Source organism: Lichenostomus cassidix, chromosome 6, assembly GCF_008360975.1.
Source record: "Lichenostomus cassidix isolate B80296 chromosome 6, HeHo_3.0, whole genome shotgun sequence".
NCBI lineage: Eukaryota > Metazoa > Chordata > Aves > Passeriformes > Meliphagidae > Lichenostomus > Lichenostomus cassidix.
This window is the reverse complement of record NC_139487.1, coordinates 18,063,938-18,085,626: the sequence shown is the minus strand read 5'-3', so window position 1 is coordinate 18,085,626 and position 21,689 is coordinate 18,063,938. Positions and strand designations below refer to the sequence as shown.

Sequence of the window (21,689 nt, the reverse complement as noted above, 5' to 3'; positions counted from 1 at the left end):
TATTTCTCTAAGCTTTTCAAACACCCTGCTGTCTTTGCATTACTGTGTGTAACACCAAATACCAGCATAACTGCATATCAGAACTGTACATAGACAACCAACTCCCCCTTTGCAAAGCCCTCTAAACACCCCACAATTTCACTCCCCACCCTGAGTACACCAAGCACCTGCTGTCATTAAGATGCTGACATTACAGACAGAATAGCTGTCTGTGCTTCCTCCAGACTCGAACTTACCCCAGAGAAACAAACCCACAGCAGTGACACTGCATGCTTGGCACTTTGCCACCAAGACCACTAATACTGTTGGGTATTTTCATCAAGCAAACAAATACCACATGCTGCCTCCCCTGTTATCTCACTGATAATCTTCATGCTGCTGACAGCGGCAGCTGCACAATACTGTGCTGAGAGGAGCCAGGAGGGGCTTTTGCAGATCTCAGTGTCCTTCCACCACTGCTCTGTGATCAAACCCAGCTCCTCATTTCTTTGTTGTCAGGCACTTTGCCTAGCTGGTTTCTGGCTCTTGTGAATCTCTAGTGATAGATATACATAACAAGCTAAATTAAAACCACCTCAGGAGTGCTTTACTTGTGGTGCAGTTAGAGCTGAGGTGCTGTGCTGGATTAATTAGTGTATGATGGTAACTAATAAAATCATGCTTTGGTAACACTTACTGCATGAGGCACTCTGCCCACAGGTGAGGCAGCAACCTTCCTATACAGACAAGGTGAGCAATTAAAGCCAACAGCTGGAAGTTATTGCTGGCTGTGCCCATTTCTGTTCTGGCAAGTCCAGTTGCAACACAGGAAATCTGTAGGAATGCATTTGTTACATCTTATCAGCCTTTTCACAGCTACGTCTCTTTTTAGTTTGTTCTTTTAGCACCTCTCACTTTTATCATCAGGTTCACATTCAAAAGTTTATTGATAATATTTACTTTTGGTATCATTTCAAATGCTTCATCAAAATCCTGTCAGACAAAATGCAGGATACACAAAACCCAAACCCAACTATTTTATCCAGAAACTACATTACCTCACCCATGAGGAGACCCACACTGTACTGTCACCACCAGCCTGAGCTCATCCCCCCAAATCTCTTCCCTGGGGAGGCAGGGATGCTCCCTGCACCACCTTTGCACCAAGACCTCACTGCTCTCTTGGAGAGGGTTTCACTAGGCAGCAGTATCCGTGCAGCCACACGCAGGGAGCTGGGAACCCACGCCCTCAGAACATGAGCAGCTGCTATTCCTGGTCTGGCTGTGTTAGTGCAGGGCCAGCACAGCTGCCTGCAAGGGGCACAGCTACTCTGCCAGAGATTCTGCTGCTTCTTACTCACAGCTCCCCTTGGCCTGAGCATCCCTCAGAGTTGCTACATGGAAACTCTTGGCAGAAGTCAGCTGCTGCCCCTCTTCATCTTCATGCAGTGCCAGTGAAAACAAGGCTGTTCTGTGAAGATGTCCTGTATTTTACAGCCCTCCTGAGGCCACAGGCAGTTGGGGTGGGCAGATGGCCCTCCTGAAATATGTTAATAATGACTGAGAGTGGGGAGGAATGATACAACATGGCAATTAACAAAGGACGGAGGGGAGCAGCAGAACCTACAGAAATTTCCAAGCTACATAATCTAAGGGGCATGAGCTTAACAGCTGAGAAGATATGGGTGCTAATTGAATACTGCTCCACCACACTGGGGAGAAAAAACATCCACGTTCACAGAACTGCGTCTGTCCCATCTCAGTGCCCAGAAATGAACTCTGGATTTGCAAGTTCAGCACAATGTCTGTGCTCTGCCATCCAGGATGTGGCAATTATGACACCAGCTGAATCTCACAACCCCCAGCAGGGCTGCTTTATCAACACTTAATACAGTATCTTTGTCCCTTTTCTGCAAGGGACCACCCCGGTTGCAAGAGGCTGAGAGGATGTCTATTCCCCTGAACTTCCTACCCTCTTTTTGAGCTGATGCTCCTTGGATCTTTCATCCCATTTAACATGATGTCAGGACATCTCCCTCAGCCCTAATGACCGTGGGATCTGAAACTGCCTGACCTCATCACTTCCCCCTGAATGCGCAGATTCTCTCCTGCCTCCACAGATGTAGCTGTGCTACTCTGGCACTTAGGGAGAGGAGGGAGCCAGAGAAAAAGCAGTGTGTTTTCAGGTTTCCCCCCCTCAAACAATTGCTGTGAGGCTGCCCAGGTAACAGTGCTGAAGAGGAGGGGAGAGCAAAGACACCTGAGACACAGACAGGGGAAGCACAAGGAATACAGCTGCAGTAGTGGCTGCTCTTTTGGAATAATTTGGTCCTGCACACATTTGACAACTGCAAAACTAGAATAGCAGTGGGAGACTGAAAACTGTGGCAAAAATCCTATGCTCCAGGAGCAAAGGTTGAGTCCTGACACAGGCTTGTGCAACACCAGGCAAGTCCAAATTCATCCCTGAAATAATGCCTATAACTTCTATAACAGCTTGATTTAGTCCAGGGCTGCAAGAAAGCTGCTCAATGGAATGGTTTGATTTAATTTACATCTGATTTCTCTGGTGTACATTAACTGCTACATGTGACCATCAATGTAACATGGTCCTGAAAGCTGTTTCGGTATAAAATAATCATCATCTTGCTGGCACGAGGACATACTGGTTTAGCTAATCCCATTATTAAAATCAGTTCTCTTTTAACACAGCAATTTCAAAAGCAAGAAGGTAAACATGAGAGCAAAGTAAGTGGCTCTAGAGAGAACTCAGTTTTATCAACAGGAAGGGAACAATGGTGAGTAATTTTGGGATGCTCAGGAGTAAAGCAGATATGAAGTACGAAATATATTCTCCAAGGCAGCTGTGCTCTCACAGCTGGGATCAAGTCATCAACCCAAGACATTTGCTATTCTCTCCAAGCACAAGGATAACTGTTTCCATTGACAAAGGAACCTGCTGTCCCAGCACCAGACCCTACAGCTCTAACAGTGATGAATTCTCCTAAGCCTGCTTGGCCTGCCTTGTCTGCAGGTGGTCTTTGAGACAGTATCAGAACAACCCAGCACAGCAAGTCTCTCCCAGCAAAAATGACTGGGAGGTTTACTTCAGTGAAGTCTTACAATGTTAGGAATTGCAAGCCTGATTCCTTGAAGCTTCAGGATTTAATGAGCACACCCTGAGTGGTGATCTTCCCCACTCTGCTCTGTGCAGCCTTCTGGTGTTTTATTCAGTTACTTCAAACCCTCCTCTGATGTTAAAGCCTTTGAGACAACTTCATTTATCTCCCTAATACTCTCAAACAAAGTCTACTCTCTATTTCCAGATTTCAGTTCCTCTGACACAATTCTTGCCTTTTTCCTAGAATACACTTTAAAGAGTATTCTTAAAGTTTGCCATCACTTGGCCCTGCCTGAGCATTATTACATTTCCAATTATTCCACCCTGTGTAATGCACTGAATTTGATCCCCATTTCCTTTGATCCCCATTTCCTTTGTCCAGGGCTCTTTTGATTTCTGATTTCTTTTTTTTTTTTTTTAAATCCTCTGCCTCCCCTCCATCTAGCCAAGATGAACTGAGTTTTCCTCTATTCTGTCCTTGTTATATAATGCGATATTCTTGCCTGATTTTCTTATGTCATACATCCATCACAAGACAGTGAAAATCATCCTCTTCTGCTGTATTGTGGTACACAATACGATGCCAAAATGTCAGAAATCATCCTGTGCATTGGAGCCTGGAGCCTAGAGGATTTACAGGAAAAACTAGGATCACAAGGGAACGCTGACCTTTATTTGCAGTGTCACTTTTGGGTACTTCCCTGGTCATTCCTGTTAATCAAACGCTGACTGCAATTTGGTACATCCTAGCAAAACCCACACTGCCCAGTCTGGCCTAGAGGCCAGTGAGGAAGGGGGCAAGAGGAAGGAAATTTGGGTTGCACAAGTAGACTGAAAGGAAAAGGACAAGCACAGCATGATATGGGTAACACACTGGGCACAGGGAGATCTGAAATGGAGGGGTGGGTGACGGGAGACTGGGCAGCAGTGCAGGCACAGGCCTGGCTCTTGAGATAGGACTTGGTTTTCGAGGTCAGCAGCTGGAGTTGCACCTTTTGACACCTCTGTAGTCTCCACAGGGCACTTGTACACCTTCCCAAATGCTGCCCTTCTGCTTCCCAACTGCCTCCTTCTGCCCTGCTCCAAGAGGAAAGTCATGCTGGTAAATACTCACCAGACAGCTCCAGCTCCTGGGGACCAGATGAAAAATCCTGTTCCTGAAGTCACAGCTGTGCCATATGCTGCTGAGCCAATGCTGTTCTCTGCCTTGGAGATGGACACACTTCACACAGTGACAATAATACTCTTTCAGATGAAAATAAGGTTTACAAGAGGAAGGAAGTTAATTTATAATTAACTCGAGATGCCTGAGCCCAAGACAAGGAACACTTTATAACCAGCAGCCAGATGGCTTTGCGGGCTCTGTTCCTTAAACCATTTATCAGCTTTTCATCTCAGAGGCTGCCAGTCAAACAGCAGGCCCTGGAAATTATCCTACCATCTCTCCAGGAGGGTATTTTTGTATAGAGGTCTTGTTGGGTTTCCAAACTTTATGTAAGTAGCTTCATTTACTACAGCCAGACTTTCTTTACTAAGGCAATGTAGGACAGAGACTTTAGTTTTGCATGGGAGACACCTCTCAAGGGTTGCAGATTTAAGATTTCCTTCCCTTCCTTACCTAAAAGAAAATGAAAAACTAATTTCTACTTAAAAAGAGACAGAAATTAAAAGCTTTTCTTTGAGCCCCCTTGTGTCACAGACACAACTCTCCAGGTCTTTGCTCTTTGGTGTGTATGCCTTGCTAACAAGCTCTCTCACAGCAGTGCCATTTCATTGACCTACTGGTGCTAGAAATTAATTCTAGAGAAACTGCTGAAGATTTCCTCTTCTGAATACTAAATTAATATTCTTCCTAGAGGAAAGTCATAGTACTGAGCATCTTCTGCTCTGCACCTCTACGCAGAAACATGTGAGAATGCTGACTTCAGAATGATGCACCTCTCTGTGTTGATTCCAGGTCAGATTTTAAGGCCCATGGGAATCTTCTCTCCCCACCTCCTGCATGGCAGAAAACAGAAAATTCTCCCCACATTCCTGCATTTGAGGCGAAACCACCTGCATTGAAGGAGTTGCCCATTTATTCTGATGGTTACTATGCCTTTATCATTATGGATCATTTTCACAGCAAATTGTCATGGGCTGCTACTCTGCACTCGTCTGTTACACTGAAGAGCCATCAAGTTCTGTATTTTGATCATCACCACTGGAGAGATCAATTTTTCTCTCTATTCTTTTTCAAACAAAATGGATACTATAGTGGTTTTGGTTTTTTCTGTTTTTTTATAGAAACACTTTATTGCTGCAGTCAATAACCCTGTGTATCACACACAAAGAACCAATTACAGTTTAAGAAACTAAAAATAACTCTGCAAGTGGTAATACTGAGAAAATGAACATACATGAAAGGATACAAAACTATACATTAAGTTACTAGAAATTTAATAACTAAAAAATTCTGCAGAAGTATGAAGTGTCTTGTATAAACTATACAACACATGCCAGTGTAAAGTTCTTCAACATTATACAATTACCTATCTACAAATGTTTTACCTAAATACAAGATTAGCTGCAATTTTTAAACAGGTATCTTCTATACAAAGACAAGTGCTTTCAGTACTTCATTGGAATATACAGACACCGCAATATCTCAAAACTAAAAAATAATCACAAAATAAAAGGTCCCACTTAGAAATTTTCTTTGTGTATCTAATTCAACACTGAGGAAATCCAGCCAGCAATATCCTTGCTTTTGTATTTGCCCTGTTTCACCCATATTTGAGAGGGACTCAACCCAGAGTCACTGACCTTTCACTGCTGGCCAGTCTCCAGAGCAGACCACACCAGAAATCTGTATCTTAACACACTTCAGCTTTAGGAGAAATTTGGACCTGAGTCCCACATTGCAATTGATACTCCGCCACTCAGGGCAGAAGCAACCAGCTCCCTTCCTTACAGCACCAACTGGGACTGATGCTCTGATCAGTACAGGGGGCTGGCTTGGACAGAGTTACTCTTGTTTCTGAGGAATTCCCAAGTACAGCACAGAGGCCCAGTACTTCTCTAACCCCTTGCAGGATCACTCAATCTTCACTGAATGCCTCCTGCTGAAGCAAAGCCAATCTCAATGACATTCAACCAGAGGAAGCTGTCCCCAGGTCTGGCCATCTCTTCAGAACACATTTTAAACACCACTCCCACTCCCAGAATACAGGCTTACAGTTGAAAAAAGTCCTGAGAATTCATAGGAATTTCGTATCTCATCAGCTCTTAAATGGGATTGACCTTCTTCAGCACACACCTGTATTTCTAACAGAATGCATGTTCATGACCTGGCAGATACATCAAATGTGACACAGCAGGGGAATGTCCTTGGCCCAGATGGTGTCTCTTTGGACAGGAGTGATGTCAACTGAATGGGAGTCTGGTCAGTTATCTTGGGCATTGGACATATCAGCAAAGCTTCTGGCAATCTAGGGAAGGGATTGTGGTAGATGGCATTAAGCCTATACTCCCTCCTACTTAAATTCTGGTCTCAGGAAAGTCCCAGGGTAACCCAAGATAACTCTGGCCAAGGTACAAGAACCAGGCTTCTATTTCAGTAATTTCAAAAGCTGCCAGAAGGAAGTATTGGAAAGCCTGATCTGACAGGGGATGGTTGTTCCCCTTACTGACATCTGAACAGAAAGGAAGAGCTCACCTGAGCTGGCATCAGTGCCTCACAGCTGGAAGCTGAAAAAGTCAACAGTATCTTCTTGCGGAGAAAGAAGAAAAAAGCACCATTCAGCCTTCTCAAACATTTGATGGCACCATGCAGAAGCAGAGAACTGCATCTCCAGAAGCCCACCATTAACACCAAGCAAGAATCAGCATGAGAAGTGTGCCCAGCACAAATGAAACACCCTGAAAAATGGATCTCTTCTGCAGCCTTTCCTGGTATGAGCATGCCTAAGCAGTATAGAGAGTTTAAATAATAGGCCTTAATTTTCATTCAGAAAAGACCTGCTGGGAGAGGAAATTGTTAGCAGCAACACTGACTAAAACATTTTCATTCACAAATACTTTTCCCCAAGTGATTTTGCTAGAGATGATTTTTCTTTACAAGTTAAGATGCTCACGGGCACAGCAAAAATCTTCAGCACCCCAAATACACTTAACACTACCTGGCATGTTCCACATGCAGCTTCCAAAATACCAAATGAGATCTTGCAGTATTTCACCTAGAATCATGTACAACAGTGACTGAAGCAAACCAGAAAGTTACAGTACGCTGTATCAGCGATGTCGCAACATTGCTCACACACCAGAGCCTCTCAGGTGTGAGCTGGAGAACAGCCAGGTTTCATGCCAGAACTTGTCCATCTTCCTTTCACCCACCAGCCACAGCTGGGATGAGAACATGCACAGGATCACTCGGTAGCCAATTCTGTGCCTCTTGCAGCTGTAATGTGAACATCTTACAGACAGGCAGGCCTTGTGCACTTGGGCATTTCAGAACATCATGAAGGTGTGCAAGACCTGATATTTAACCCACCTGAGTTTATCTAGTGAATCTTTCACAGAACAAAATAGAAAACAAAACAAGACAGCATATTATCTGGGTTCTCATAAATAGAAGAGGATCACCCACAGCAGAGTTCAGGAAAGGTCTTGAATAATTGCACTTTAAATTATGGCAGGCACAGGCAACAAACTCTGTATGTGTATGGTCATGAAGACTCTGCCCGAGAGCAGCAGGGTATGCAGGGTTTGTCTGCCTGTATCACTTCAGCATGGGACATCCTGACAGCTAGTACAGTACACAAACCCATGCCAGTGCAGCTTTACCAGGACTGCCCAGAGGTCTGGATGTTTTAACACATCCCAAGAACAAGGTACCATGTTGTTCATGAAGATCACAGACAGTAAGCTTCAAGCATGAAGTGACAGAGGCACACGTGCTTTTCCTCTAACAGCTCTTAGAAACCGCTGGGGTGTGTGTTCTCTTACCACAGTCCCTTCTCTGCCTTTTATTAACATATTGATCTAGAAATAAATTAGTATTACATTTTAAGGAAAAGAATCCCTGATCTCTTACTGTTGTACTTTAAGAAGTCTTAAAGCAACTACTTTTACAACGAAAAGAATGTACCCAAAGTTGTACTTGAAAAATACTAAGTGAAACTTGAACTAGAGCTAAGAATTTAGTTCAGTATCTCAACAAGTAAACAAACTTTTATCTGAGAAGTCCAGGCAACTCCTACAAAAACCAGCCATATTATCATCACTGACTTTACAGAGATTTAGATAGGGCTCAGGTAGGGAAAGGCAGCTTTCAAATGCAGAGTCCTCATGTGCTGACTTTTCATGGGGCTTCATTTCTGCTCCAGTCACACTGAGACTTTGGTTAAACAAGGGCTTGAAGCTGGACAGGGGGGCAGTGAAGCAGACTGGACAAACAAATCAACTGCAGATCAACTCTGTCTAAAGCCCTGCAAACAGATTTAAAGCTGTCCCTCTCTTTGCATGAAAGCTGACTGATTAAAAAGCACAGACAAAAACTATTCTCTGACCACGTAATACATTCACATCAGGACTAAACCAGGCAGGTATTTTTAAATTTATCCACTTAATGTGATATTTACTTCCTAGATTTGGATCTCAGCATCTCCTCTGACAATATCAAATTCTTGGGCAATTCACACATGACACAGCACTAAAGAAGAAAAACCAGTTTCAGCTGTATTGACTAAGTTTCCTTTTTTCCATAACAGCTCACATTTTTATCAACATGGCAACAAACCCTTTGCCAGTGGTTTGGAATGAAAGTTACATCAGGTATATATGTCCAGGTATGTTGATGGTCTGACCTGTTGAGAAAAAAAAAAATCAAAACCCAATCCCCAAAACAGAGCACTGAAACCATGGAAAATGAATACTGTACACATCCACTACTCCTCAAACACAAGTCACAAGTGCAATATCCTTTGAAGAAAATTGCTCCTCAAAGAAAACTGAAAGAGGCAGAGTTTTTTAGTGTTATGTTCAGTAAGATAATGTGGGCATGTGTTGGAAATCACAGGCTGGAATTTTTAAATTTTTTTTTTCATAAGGCAAAAGGTTTATGTTCCAGAAGAATAGATGGGGTAAAGAATGAAGAAATGTCTCAAAAATGACACATTCTTTCAATGAGTTTCATTCTCATTTGACATACATATTACAAAATAAAGATTTTTAAAAGTGCTATATGCTTTGTAAGTCTCATCACAATATGTAAAGTAAAATTTTACACCTGCTGCCTAAGACGCAATGTTAGTGGCAGTGTTAGTGGTAGATTAGACTCTCTCATTTCCCTCACTGTCTGGGACAACTTCCTTCATCATGCATAAAGAACAGACCAACCAACCTCACTCTACACATCTTCCAGAATCACTTAAGAGTCATCTTCTAAAGTAACAGACTCCGTGAAGTTGATGACAGCTCGCTAGCGGCTTGCTTGATACCAAACCCAAGGCTCATTCTACCCAATATCCCATGGCTCTTTCATCACCCAGTATGAGACACAAAATGTTGAGAGGTATGCAACCATGATGACATTGACAGATATGCCTAAGGGATTTTAAAAAATTCCAACAAAAAAAAACAAATGTAAAAAAATTTATCCGCCAGCCTTCGGCTGTTAGCTGATTTTAAAAAGGTAGAGCAGTTTGCAGTAAACAATGATATTCAAATCTTTGAGGACATACAGAAACACCCCTCCCAACCAGCAATCAGACATGAAGGATTTCTGCAGCACAGTCTTCTGGCTCTGTGTAATGTGAAGAGTTTGTGTCTGAATGGTGAATCCCAAACATTTCTTTACTTTCGAAGTTTGGCTCCATTAGTGCAGGTTTTTCAAAAATATTCTTTTTGCTAGTTTCTGGACAGTTTTGTACATATATTACTCGGTTATAAGCTTTAAGTCTCTTCCACAGTTGTACGTACACCTTGCATTGTACATACATGAACAGAAGTCCTCCAGTGAAACCAATAGCCACAACTACCAGCTTAGTCCAAAATGGCCACTCTAAAATACCTGAAAGAAATAAAATAAAAAGAAGAATTTAAAAAAGGATCTGGTCATTATCAGCTGGACTAAATTGGATCTTTCAAAAACGTACTGTAAGAAAACTGTCACAGAGTTTGAGTCATGCAAACTATTCTTATTTTGCCATTTTTCCTGTTTGGCTTTTTTTTTTCTCCTTCAAGTCAAACACACAGACTTCTGCTTCACATACCACATTTATTCTTCCCCACCAGAAGAAAAACCAAAACAACTGATTTTCTGTGTCTGAGCCATTATGCAGTACAATCACAGAGCCAAGGCAACCACCAATATGCTTAGGTCCTTTTACACCTGTTTTTAAACAAAGACTGGATCAAATTATGAAAGGAATTCTATGGCACGGCTTCCTCTTCATAGCAGATACTCAACTCAGTGACCCAACAAGTCTGTTCCACTCTGTAATCACAGAGCACATGGAGACATAAAGGAATGATTGTTACCATATAGCTTAATATGTTTATTATGCAGACCAGAAAATTTTATCTGCATCACAACCAGTAACTCATATCTGAACTAGAGCATGTCTTCTGATACAAAACTGCAAGTGCTGGAGATGTTGAAGCATTCCAAGCTTACCCTCTGTCCTTAAAAATTACTACCATCACTTTTCCTAAATTTGTCTAGCTTGAACGTTTAGACAGTGGACCTTGTTACATTTTTATCAACTACTTTTAAATTAAGAACTATTCATTTTATACATAGTCTGCTTACACATTCATCCAGCCTGCCCTGTATTCATCCAGCCTCTTTAAAGGTAAGTGCCATCACAAGATGGATATGAAACTATGACGAATCACCCATTATCAGGTTTTCCAGAGAATAAAATTACATCTTTCCAACTCTCCAAAGTTTTAACCAAGATACAGGATGGTGTTGTTTTGGAAATGCGCTGGTAGTGTGGGAGGAATGAAAATATTTTAGTCTCAAAATATAAAGAGCATCGCAGCCCTGCTACTGATGAAATCCCACCTGTGATTCATATCTGACCCTCTGATTCACAGGTGAGCTGCCTGATGCTGTCTGTAGGCAGTGACAGCTTCTGCTTGCCCCTTGCTTGTGTGGACACGAATGTATATCCACACACACTCTCCACATCCCCCAGCTCACTACAGCACTCCCTGGACTTAGAATCCAAATGAAGGGAGCAAAGAAAGCACTATAACATGTACCAAATATTCACACCATTCCTCCTAGTTATGTTCATCTAAAATATTTACTTGTTAAAAAAACCTGGAGACAATAAATCTCTGAAAGCATATCCTTTTCATCATTATATGGAAACCTTACACTGAAAGGGCAATAATTTTCACTGTTCATGGAAGAGATGGGATTGGATGAAACAGAAACTAAGACATTACACTGAAAGCAGCTTCCTGACTGAAGTCATGAACAATCCAACTATAGCCTAAATGAGAAATGAGAGGATAACTTTTTAATTTCAAGTGATTCTGTTCTGAAGAGACTATAATAGCTCTGTGGATTTGCAGGTTTATTAATCCTCAACTATCTCCCCAAAGGACACTGTTCAATCACCAGCAAAACATTTTCCACCTGCATGTCTGGTTGGCATGCAGTGCTCTGTAAGCAAGGACAGCTTGCCTTCTAACAGCTTCCATCCCTTCTATCCCCCTTTAGGCTCAGCTGCCTGAGGAATAGTTCTGTGACAGCTGCAAATCTGCAGCACAGCCCACCTGAGCAAACATATTTCAGTTTGCTAAGTTTACTGCTGACATACTAAAGAAAACTTACTATTCAAGAAGTTAAGATACCCATGCAGTGGGGTGGTAGCCACTACATGAATTGCATCTCATCTCAGTTGTGCAAAATGGAGTCATAATATTCAACTTGAACTTCTTCTGCTTCAGGCGCAATCACTCAAAAATTGTTCCAGTCTAACATGGCTCTCACTCATGACTAACCCACCCCAGAGATAACTGGGAGGAAAGGAAACCCTGTTGATCTACCTCAAAGATTTGAATTTAGGTTCCTCTTACTACTTCTCTTTTTTAAAACTGTTCCAGTTTTGCCCAGTTTAAAGGTAGTCATAGCAGCAAAAATATGCTTACGTCCTTATCTGCTCAGTAAGTGTTCCAATTTAGATCTAAAGTTGCTAAGACAGTGCAATTTTGTGTCTGGCTACAGTGGATCAGCTCTCATATCCGGGCATTTCACAAGTGCAAACTAAATTCATCTGAAATAGATTTAAAAAGCACCCACAGATTAATTCACTGGTTACTTTCCCGATTTAACAAACTAATTTTAGATCCATGCTTTTCAACCAACCCAACCTCAGGGTAAAGCTGACTAGTTTAAGTATAAACATTACCTGCACACTTACATTCCACATCCTGCAATCACGGTAACTATTCCAAGAGAGTAAGTGGGAAGATAAGAAAGTAACATACCAGTAGTTTGTCCCTGTTTAATCTCTTCAGCAGTCCTGTCTATCAGGACGTAGAGAGACCACACAACGCAGGTGATGGCAATGATATGGAATGTTACAGAGCACATGATCTTCCTCCTCTCGCTCGCTGTCATCTGCAGCTTCTCCCACTGGCAAGAAACCCGGAACCAGAGCAAGAGGTTAGGAGTTTATTGTAGTTACTAGAGAGTATGAAAAGAGAACATTGATAAGAACCAAAAGCAGGCAGGAGACCAGTTTCCTCCTAACAAGGATTTTAAAGTCAGATGGCATGACTGCTCTGGCCACAGCATGTGTGTGATGGCTAGCAGCTCACCCTGCTGTGACAGAAGCCATCCTGGTGCTGGAGGGGACTGGAGTGCTCAGCTCCCAACCAGTGCCTCAGCACAATGTCATCTCAGCCTGCTTACCCACACAGGGGCAGCTCCAGCACAGAGGGACCCCAGCACTGCTGCTCCTTCCTGTGCTCCCCACTCGACAGCAGCTACCCACATCACGAGTGGGAAAGGGTCCCCTTGCTCAGGGGGCATTCTGTGAAACAGTGGAAATGGCACATGATTCAGCTGACCAGGGTGTGTAAATACCTCATGGTGAGCTCTCAAGAGTCCCGTGGCTGCTGAGCTCTCAGCTCAAGGCTGTTTAGCTCTCACCTCCTGCCCCTTAGGGTTCCACTCAATCTTCACATATATTTAACATCACTTATAGCAGTGACACTTGTACTCTATTTGCAGTGGTTCTGGTGCACTTAAATACATATGTCCTAAGCATATACAGTAAAACCAGGGTGACAGTTTTTCTAAACAAGAAGATGCAGCAAATTAAATCCCCAGACCTGCACCTATCAATAATGCTTATAAAGCCCAAAACAAAACCACAAAATCATGCCAATGTAATTTCAGAAAGATACAAGAAAACTAGATAATTATTATATATGTTTCTAATATGCCAGACATACCTGAGACACCCAGAAGCTGTGTTTTAAATTTCTTTTTTTTGTAACTTCCCCTATGTATATGATGAAAGCTTTTACATGTGGGACACACATCCCTCAGCATATCTGCTTAGAAGAGAGTTATGATGGACTTTTTCCACACTTTCACAAAATATATGCTGGGGAACATAAACATCTCATGCATAACAAGATGCATTTGATGTCTCCTAGAATAATTTCCAGAAAAACAGGATTTCAAAAAGGAAGCATAATGTGGAAGGGAGTGAGATGACCCAAACGGTATGACTGAAATCATCCTTTATGTTGAATTATTGCTTCCACTGCCACAAATACAAGAATGGTTGAAACATGAGACAGAGACTTTGTGATCATCTCTGTGCTGCCAACAAACAATCTCTTTGTCCAGACCAAGCCACATTTCCAGTTGAGTGGGCATCCAAACCTCATCATGGCACAAAAATTGAATACTTCCAGGAATGACATGCTGGACTCATGTTGTACTAGAAAGCTGTATTTTTTCAATCTTTTTAGGAAAAGACTGGATGAAACATTCCCTTTGTGTGTTGTATTTCAAACAGAAAATTGCTTTTGCATCTACACAAAGGTGCTGCCTTTTGATAGAAAGTATAAATTAATTAAATTATTTTGCCAAAAAGCAACCATGTTAAATCGATTTGCAAATGCTTTTACAGAGCCATGAGGACATGTGTTTTGACTAATTTCTAATTCTCTTTTCTGTTTCACAGCTTGGGCTCCTCTGCTGGACAACACCTCTTGTAAACTGCTGGCTCCACAGCCACCAAACCAGTTTGCACCACCTCACCTCTTCAAGAGAGATGACTGCAAAGCAAAAGAGAAAATACTCTTCAAATTGCACACTAGCCCAGAGAGGAAACTCCAGTCTGCTGCATTATTCCAATGACACAGCATGAGGCATTTCCAACTTAAAATAGTTAGCAGTTCTGGATTTTTTTAAGTGTTGTTAAAAATTTAGATTTAATATCCTTTTTTTCACTGAAATTTTAAAATGAAACATCTCTCTTTCTTGTCTGCCCTCATCCTCATTTGAGCCATGATATATTTTGTTCTCACCCTCTTCCCTTAGTAACTTACTGTTTGATCAGCCCAATGATACAATACAACCTTAAGATGCCAAGGAAGTTTAATTCCATTTCTACCTTACAGACAAGCAGAAGCCCTATTATTTGTCCCATCCTGATCATATTCACCAGTTCTAGACTGTTTTGTCCTGACTGAAAAGTCTCCATAAGGGCTGAGTTGAAGATACAGAGGCATCTTATCATCTTGCTGCAGCTGAGCCTCTAAAAAGACTCTTTGGATGTATTTGAGAGGTTAACTCCTTCTATTTATGTCTCTATCCCTACCTTCTGGCAACTTGTCTGCTTCCCACAGATGACCTGTTCAGATATAACTAATGATGTTGAGTGACTCATTTCTAAAGGTGCCCAATATTTTTTTTCACAGGACACAAATATTCAGAAAATGTTTCCCACCCACTTCAGGCAGAGTGAGCACAGAAAAAAGCCAGCAGTCAACAGACAATTATAGCAACTCTTCTTTCTTGGGATTCTCTAGAGTAATTTCTTTACTGTCCTATGGTTGGGTTGTACGAAATATTGTCTGCAACAAAGCTTATGATGACCAATACTGCAACTCAGAGGTAACTGCACTCTGTGCCAAAGGGCTACCAAGCCAAAATTTGCAGTTTTTAGAAGGCAATGATACACCACAATCATAAGCAAACAACATCCTATCAACTCGACATGTTAAGCTATACACTTTGCAGACAGCACATCTCTACAAAAATACGAAGTGTTTGAAATCTGCTCCATTTTCTGTTAGGAGTCACTCTTAGGAATTGGACAAGTTCTCATAACTGTTTTTGGATGACTGCAGTCCAGACTTCATTTATTCTAGTACCAGACTCAGGTTATTGTTATTAACCTCTTCCACTTTCGTAGATACGGCAAGATTTGTCTGTGCGAAGAATACCAGCAACTTCCATCTCAAAATCCTGACATAAGGACAGCTAAAGCTGAACGCTCAGAGGATGTGGGAGAACAAAATGAGGATACAAGCACAAAACTGGTCTTAGTACCTATACTTTAAGTCACCAGATTTATGAAAGGTATTTTTCTATGAAATAAAAATGCAGGTTCTAGCAACCTGAATGTACTAAAACCTAGTAATTCACAGCCTAAGGAAGGGTAAAAATGAAAACACATTTAAGGGGGAGCCACCTTCTACTTACAATGTATTATTTTCACTAAATCAGTTTGATCCTTCAAAAAGAAAAAAAAAAGGCTGCAAATTTTAACTAAATTACACTCAGGAAGTGTGATTTAAAGTAAATTTAATGTGAAATCCTCATATTTTGAAGAGAGCTGATAAACCACATGGATCTTAAAGCCACAAACTAAAGCAGGTAACAGTAATACAAAACTCCACATTAAAGAAAAAGTCAATAACTGCAGAGTTTTGTGCTCTAAAATCTAACTGTAAAGATAAAAAATCAGAATGCACACACACATTATATATATATGTATATAATGTGTGTGTATATTTATATATACATATATATAAAAAATATATATTTTATATATATATATATATTATATATATAAATATATATATATATATATATATATATATATATATATATATATATAAAATATATACACACACACATACAGTGAGCTGCTGGGCTATATCAGCTTTTATCAGAGATGGATTCCAGTGATGCTGAATTTGCCAGGGTGAGTGCTAATCCTTTTGTACCTATACAAAACTGACCAGATTCTAAGGAGCCACAAGAATGATAATAAATACATGGTGGGTGCTGCAGGCTTGTGGGCACAGTCTGTTCCAGAGGGGATCTCTGTTTAACAAAGCATGCCCTGGGGGAAGCAGGTCCTGTGCCTACCTTTCTCAAAGGCTTCAGTTTTGTCTCCATGATGAACTCGTATTTGCACAGCTCACAGCATCGCGTATCCGAGCTCTTGATCCATTGCTGCAGGCAGGCCTGGTGCACAAAATGAAGACTTCCCGTACAGTGACAGGGGGTAATCAAAGGGCTCTCATCGTCTCCTTCACAGTGACATATCCTGAATCAGAAGCAAAGCTACTCATTAGGAGAAGAGGAAGAAGAAAGGATGTGGAACAGCCGTGTACTATCTGTGATCACACATGGATGTTCACTGAGGATCCCGAGACATATAAATCAAAGGAATGTGTTCCACAAAGGAGCTAAAACTAAACAATTCCATTGCTGCACAAACACATACACAGGCACAAAATAATTGAGCATAGACACAGCTAACTAGACAGCTGCTTTCTCACAGATGAGGCAGACATACAGAGACTGACAGAAATGCAGCACTTGAAAGAAAAAATGGAGAGGAATGACAACATTTCACCCAGACCAATAGCACTTAACTGCAAATAGCATTTAAACAGATCAGACAGCACTTCCCTAAACAAAATATGCACAGAGAGGTACAGCTACTCATGTACTACGGTCTGAAATAGAAGATAAAACAAAATTCCCAAACCAATTTTGAAAGAGTCCACCTCAGGATCACAAACAACTAATTTAGACAGCCTAGATTTTGCACAAGTGATTAATTCTAATGCAAATTCCTAAAAGACAGATTCACATTGCAAAACTACAGCACTGAATCTGAGCCCCAAGACACACTAACTCTGAACAGTTTTGCTTCTCCAACTCTTACTTTGCAAGAGTTGCTAAGGAAGCATCAGCTCTGCAAAATTCCCCATCTTCCTTACAGTGCAAACAGCAAGGACATCTGAAAAAGTGTTACTACCAGCTGCTGACATTTAATTTCCAGATTCAATTTATACACAACCCTTGGGTAGCATCAAGCATTGTGAAGTCCTTCTAACCATGTGGAAGAGGTCATGAATTGAAAGGGGGATGGTGAGGAGCTCAGGGAATGAATACAAGTTACTAAGCATATGTGAAGTACATTCTGGTCTGCTGCCATCTCTGTCTATTACTGAGATCTCTTACTGATGTGTAGCATCTTGCCTCTTGTGACCTTGCTGATAGCTGGCAAGTGGAAATGAAGGAGTGGGTGGATTACAACAGCATCTTGTTGGTGATAAGCCAGTACAGAACTAGATATGGTGTTAATGAGGGAGGAAATCAAATCATTTTGGCAAGTAATAACACAGCCAGCTTTAGGAAGTGGTGTTAGGGAGGAGAAAGACTAGGACAATAAAATGCTAGGTAAAGGGATTGGACAGCTGCTCCCATACTTGATGACTCTTGCTCCTCAACCAGGTTTTGGAGGTGGGATGGGGCACACCTGCAGACCAGTCACCCTGAAGACAGGCCGGTTCTTGTTCCCACCACCTGTGCACATGATTAATCCTCTGGAGTTGGAGTTAGGACACACATCATTTTTGGTCCTCACACTATGGACATCACATAGGCCTACCACTACGCCAGTGCTCAGATCCCCTTTGACAAAGGCATCCAGGGAGCCCTTATCAAAAAAGTGTGGTAGGATACAAACTGAGGGGGAAAAAATCTTAAGCGATATTGATCTGATCTCAGAAGCAATTTTCAAGCAGACTGTTTTCCTCCTGATTCCCACCCTCTGGTCAAACCAGCAATGCTGTCAGGACAACACATTGCTCATTAAAAGCTAAGACTTGTTCAGCTTGACCTTTATGATGCGTAGCTGAGTCTCTCATAGTATTTCCAGTTTGGGTGCTGATAAGAGGAAAAATACCATCTCAGAACCCCAAACCTGAAATAAATTTTAAGAGAATTTATTTGACTCCAAAGAAAATTATTTTGCTTAGTAGCCTTGTTAAGTGCATCAGAGGGGTGCAGGACATCAGAGAGAAGGCTGCATGCATCAAATCTCATACTGTATTAGCAAGGTGACAGGGTAAAATAAAAGACAGAAACAGCACAAAGGCAGGGGAAAGCAGAACAGTCACCACCACACATAGGAGGGTTCAAAGGTAGGTGGTTCTCTGGTAAACCAACCTGCAGGTATCTCCTGATGTGGACACAGGGGAGAGAGGGGGTAACTTTTCTGAGAGGGGGGAAGGGCAGTCAAGGTCACTGTCCTTCTCAACTGAACAGAGCGGTGCCCGCTGCTCTTTTGTTTTGAGTTTCACTGAGGTGCTGTCCTCAAAGACGTCATCGTCTCCCATATCATCAGAGCAGAAGTCCGTGCTTTCCACCAGCATGCTGGAGGATTTGTCAGCTTGGAAGTGACTGGAATAGCTCTCCAGTTCATGAAATTTATGCAGGCTGCTGATGCTGGAGGTGTGGGAGAAGGAAAAAAGGTAACGCAACAGTTTTTTGCTCCTTGAGGTGTCATGGTCCACCTTGTCCTCCAGCAGGGGGATATGTACAGCGCTGTGGTTCTCTGCTCCTCCCGATGCACTCGAGTAGTTGGAAAGGGAAGGGATATAGGAGTGCTTAGAATTGCTAAAAGAAAGAGGCCTGAGATTCAGCGGTTTCCTCTCTTTAAGATGAAATTTGTTAATCCTTAAACACTGCTCTTGATTCGGGGTCAGTTTGCCTTCTGAGCGCGTTCGCTCCACATAATCAAAGCACTCGCCGGTGCCCTGCGCCTTCTGGTCCACGTCATTGAGGGACTTGGAGAATTTCAGAGTGCGGGTGGGCTTTATGTTCTTAGCAGACCTGAGTGCCTGGCCCCGATCCTGCCCACGGGAGTTTCTCTTTGCTGTATGTAACGTGTCCTGACAGATTACTGTCACAGTGACCCCTTGTGTCAGAGGGCTCTGGCAGTGTGGATTTTTCAAGACAACAGCAGACTGCACTGGACTGTGATGACAACACTCAGAAAACACTGCACTGGAACTGCATGCAGAACAGTGGAATAAAAGCACAGAAAGTAAAATAGCAATTAAAAAAGAGAACACGTATAATTAAAAGCGAAGAAATGAGAATTACAGCTAGTGTGGGAACGGCAAACATAGCAGGGCCAAACAGTCAGTAGGATTTTACAAAGCGGTGTTAGACAGCAGTCGAGTCAAACAAATGGGATGCTTCATGTGGGAACCCCACATTGCTTACTTCCCCATAAACATGCTTCTCCAGTTTTGTTTTTCCTTAATTTGAACCTTTCCTGAGCCCCACTGTATCCACGCAAATGGCACACTTTACCTGCAGATGTCCTGGTTGGATGGTGTAACAGAAGTCCGAGAGAAGCTATGAGGGGCAGAGATAGAGGTTGGACTTCCAGCCTGCAGTGAAATGAAAACAAACAAACAAACCCCGAAGTCAGGAGTCAGTATGCACAGCTATCACCTTCAGGGTGAAACACAGCATATAGAGTCAGATATCACTCTACATCAGATACTCAAGGGCAAGTTGTAAGAAAGTGACTCTACTGTTAAATGCAAGAAAGGTCACATAGCCTCATCCCGGGAGAAGCAGTGATCAGAACAGAAAAGTTTTACCCCAAGGTCAAATGCAGACATCTCTGGAGTGGAACCTGCCAGCTGTCAAACACTGCACAGAACAATAGCTCAGGAAATGAGCAATGCTACAGTAATTAGAGTAATTAGATGGAAGTGTGTGTAATGACTAGTTGGAATTTAGCTGCAATGTAACAGCTAATCCTTCCTCTTACAATGATGGCAAGAGATTAGAGGCTTGGGGTTTTCTTCTTCGCAAAACAGAACCGTCAGTAATTCAATAACTCAAACACTACCTGAGGACTTACATTCCTTACTAGCATATGCACATGAGCACCATCTGCCAAACCAGACCATTCCCTGAAGCCCTTTTTGTACTTTGTGAGGCCTTTCATCCTGGTCTTATTTGAACAGCATCTTCTATCTACCAGGAGAAGAGGTGTGGCATCAGTCATGTTCCTAAGCTGCTACAAGAGCACAGTGAGAAACAGAATAACTGAAGAAGTACGAATGAGCTGAACTAACTCAAAAACATAAAGCGAAGCTCTTGGCATATTTAACGCTTAATAGACAAGCCTCTAAAATCAATGTGTTAAGAATGAGCATTGTATCAGAGCTGTGGCTCCACTGGCTGTTATTAAAGACTTTTTCTGCTGCTGTATTCTGCACGTCACTTCAACAAACTTCTCAATTGTTCCTGGAGGTTTTGGCAAGGAGCAAATCTGCATTAATAACCTCATAATAGCAAATTTTTAAACCTGGGTCTCCCACGTTCCACAGCTGCTGTACAGACTGCACAGCTCACCCACTGCTGCAAAACATTGCTTGCATTTCAAAATTCAAACAAAGGTTTACAGCTCTTTTGATCTGCACAGCAAAGCCTGAAACCCAGGACGGAAAATGCAATCAGCAGAACAACAGAAGTGTCATATCCATACAGGGCTGCACAGAAACCAGCACAGCCAGCAGAGACCTGGGTCAGGCAACTGCCCGGTGCCAGACCAGGGAGACCTCAGGCGACAAAAGGTGTGTTGCCACAGAAGCACGCTGTGCCCAGCCCTGTGCTTCAGCTTCAGACACCAGAGCTGCTCAGTCATCACTGCTTTGATCATGCTGCAACACACACTGTATCTGTCTCGGGACTCTTCAGTTCTATACTTGATTTATTAAAAGCCCCTATTGTATATTTAAACAAGGCTGCCACAGGCTTTTCTACTGTCATAGCAAAAGCAAGGCTCCTTGTCACACATTATACTCTAATTTCTTTGTTAGAGAAGATACTAACATACACACGCTACTTTATAAATACAGATACAGCCACCACCTTCCTTGTCACAGAAATGATCCCTTAAGGTTTCATTTCTCTAGTCAACAGTACTATAGACAGCAATGTGTCTGCCTCCCATTGGGATGGCTCAGCTGCACAGAGACTGAAAAAACAGGTATCCATTTACAGCTGGGTCTGTACGAATTAAAGGCAAGATTCAGCCAAGACTCAGACACACCCCCCTTAACCCTTAGTAAGACACTGTAACTTAATTCCCATCTTACCCAGATAGGTGTATATATATAGAATAAAACCCAGTAGAATAACCTTGGGCCAGAATGCAAACTGAACTGTTATGACTGTCACAAAACAAAGTAAAGAAAGATCTTGGGTTTATCCTGGAAGCCATGGTTCTTCACA

The 21,689-nt window shown here is 42.1% G+C and overlaps 2 protein-coding genes across 8 annotated transcripts in view; one reads left to right on the top strand and one right to left on the bottom strand.

Annotated features, from left to right (window-relative positions):
* The window catches only part of PKD2L1 (polycystin 2 like 1, transient receptor potential cation channel), a 311,230-nt gene that overhangs the window by 166,834 nt on the left and 122,707 nt on the right, over window positions 1–21,689 (top strand). The gene's annotated exons all lie outside the window — the stretch shown is intronic.
* MARCHF8 (membrane associated ring-CH-type finger 8) overlaps window positions 8,802–21,689 on the bottom strand; it is an 85,377-nt gene continuing 72,489 nt past the window's right edge. For all 7 annotated transcript variants that reach the window (XM_085065360.1, XM_085065358.1, XM_085065357.1 and 4 more), the window contains 5 exons: window positions 19,749–19,828; window positions 18,597–19,442; window positions 16,500–16,680; window positions 12,587–12,734; window positions 8,802–10,151 (listed from right to left, as the gene is read on the bottom strand). In XM_085065360.1, coding sequence (XP_084921486.1) covers window positions 9,847–10,151; window positions 12,587–12,734; window positions 16,500–16,680; window positions 18,597–19,442; window positions 19,749–19,828 — 1,560 coding nt within the window. In that variant the 3' untranslated portion in view covers window positions 8,802–9,846. The remainder of the gene's footprint in view (window positions 10,152–12,586; window positions 12,735–16,499; window positions 16,681–18,596; window positions 19,443–19,748; window positions 19,829–21,689) is intronic.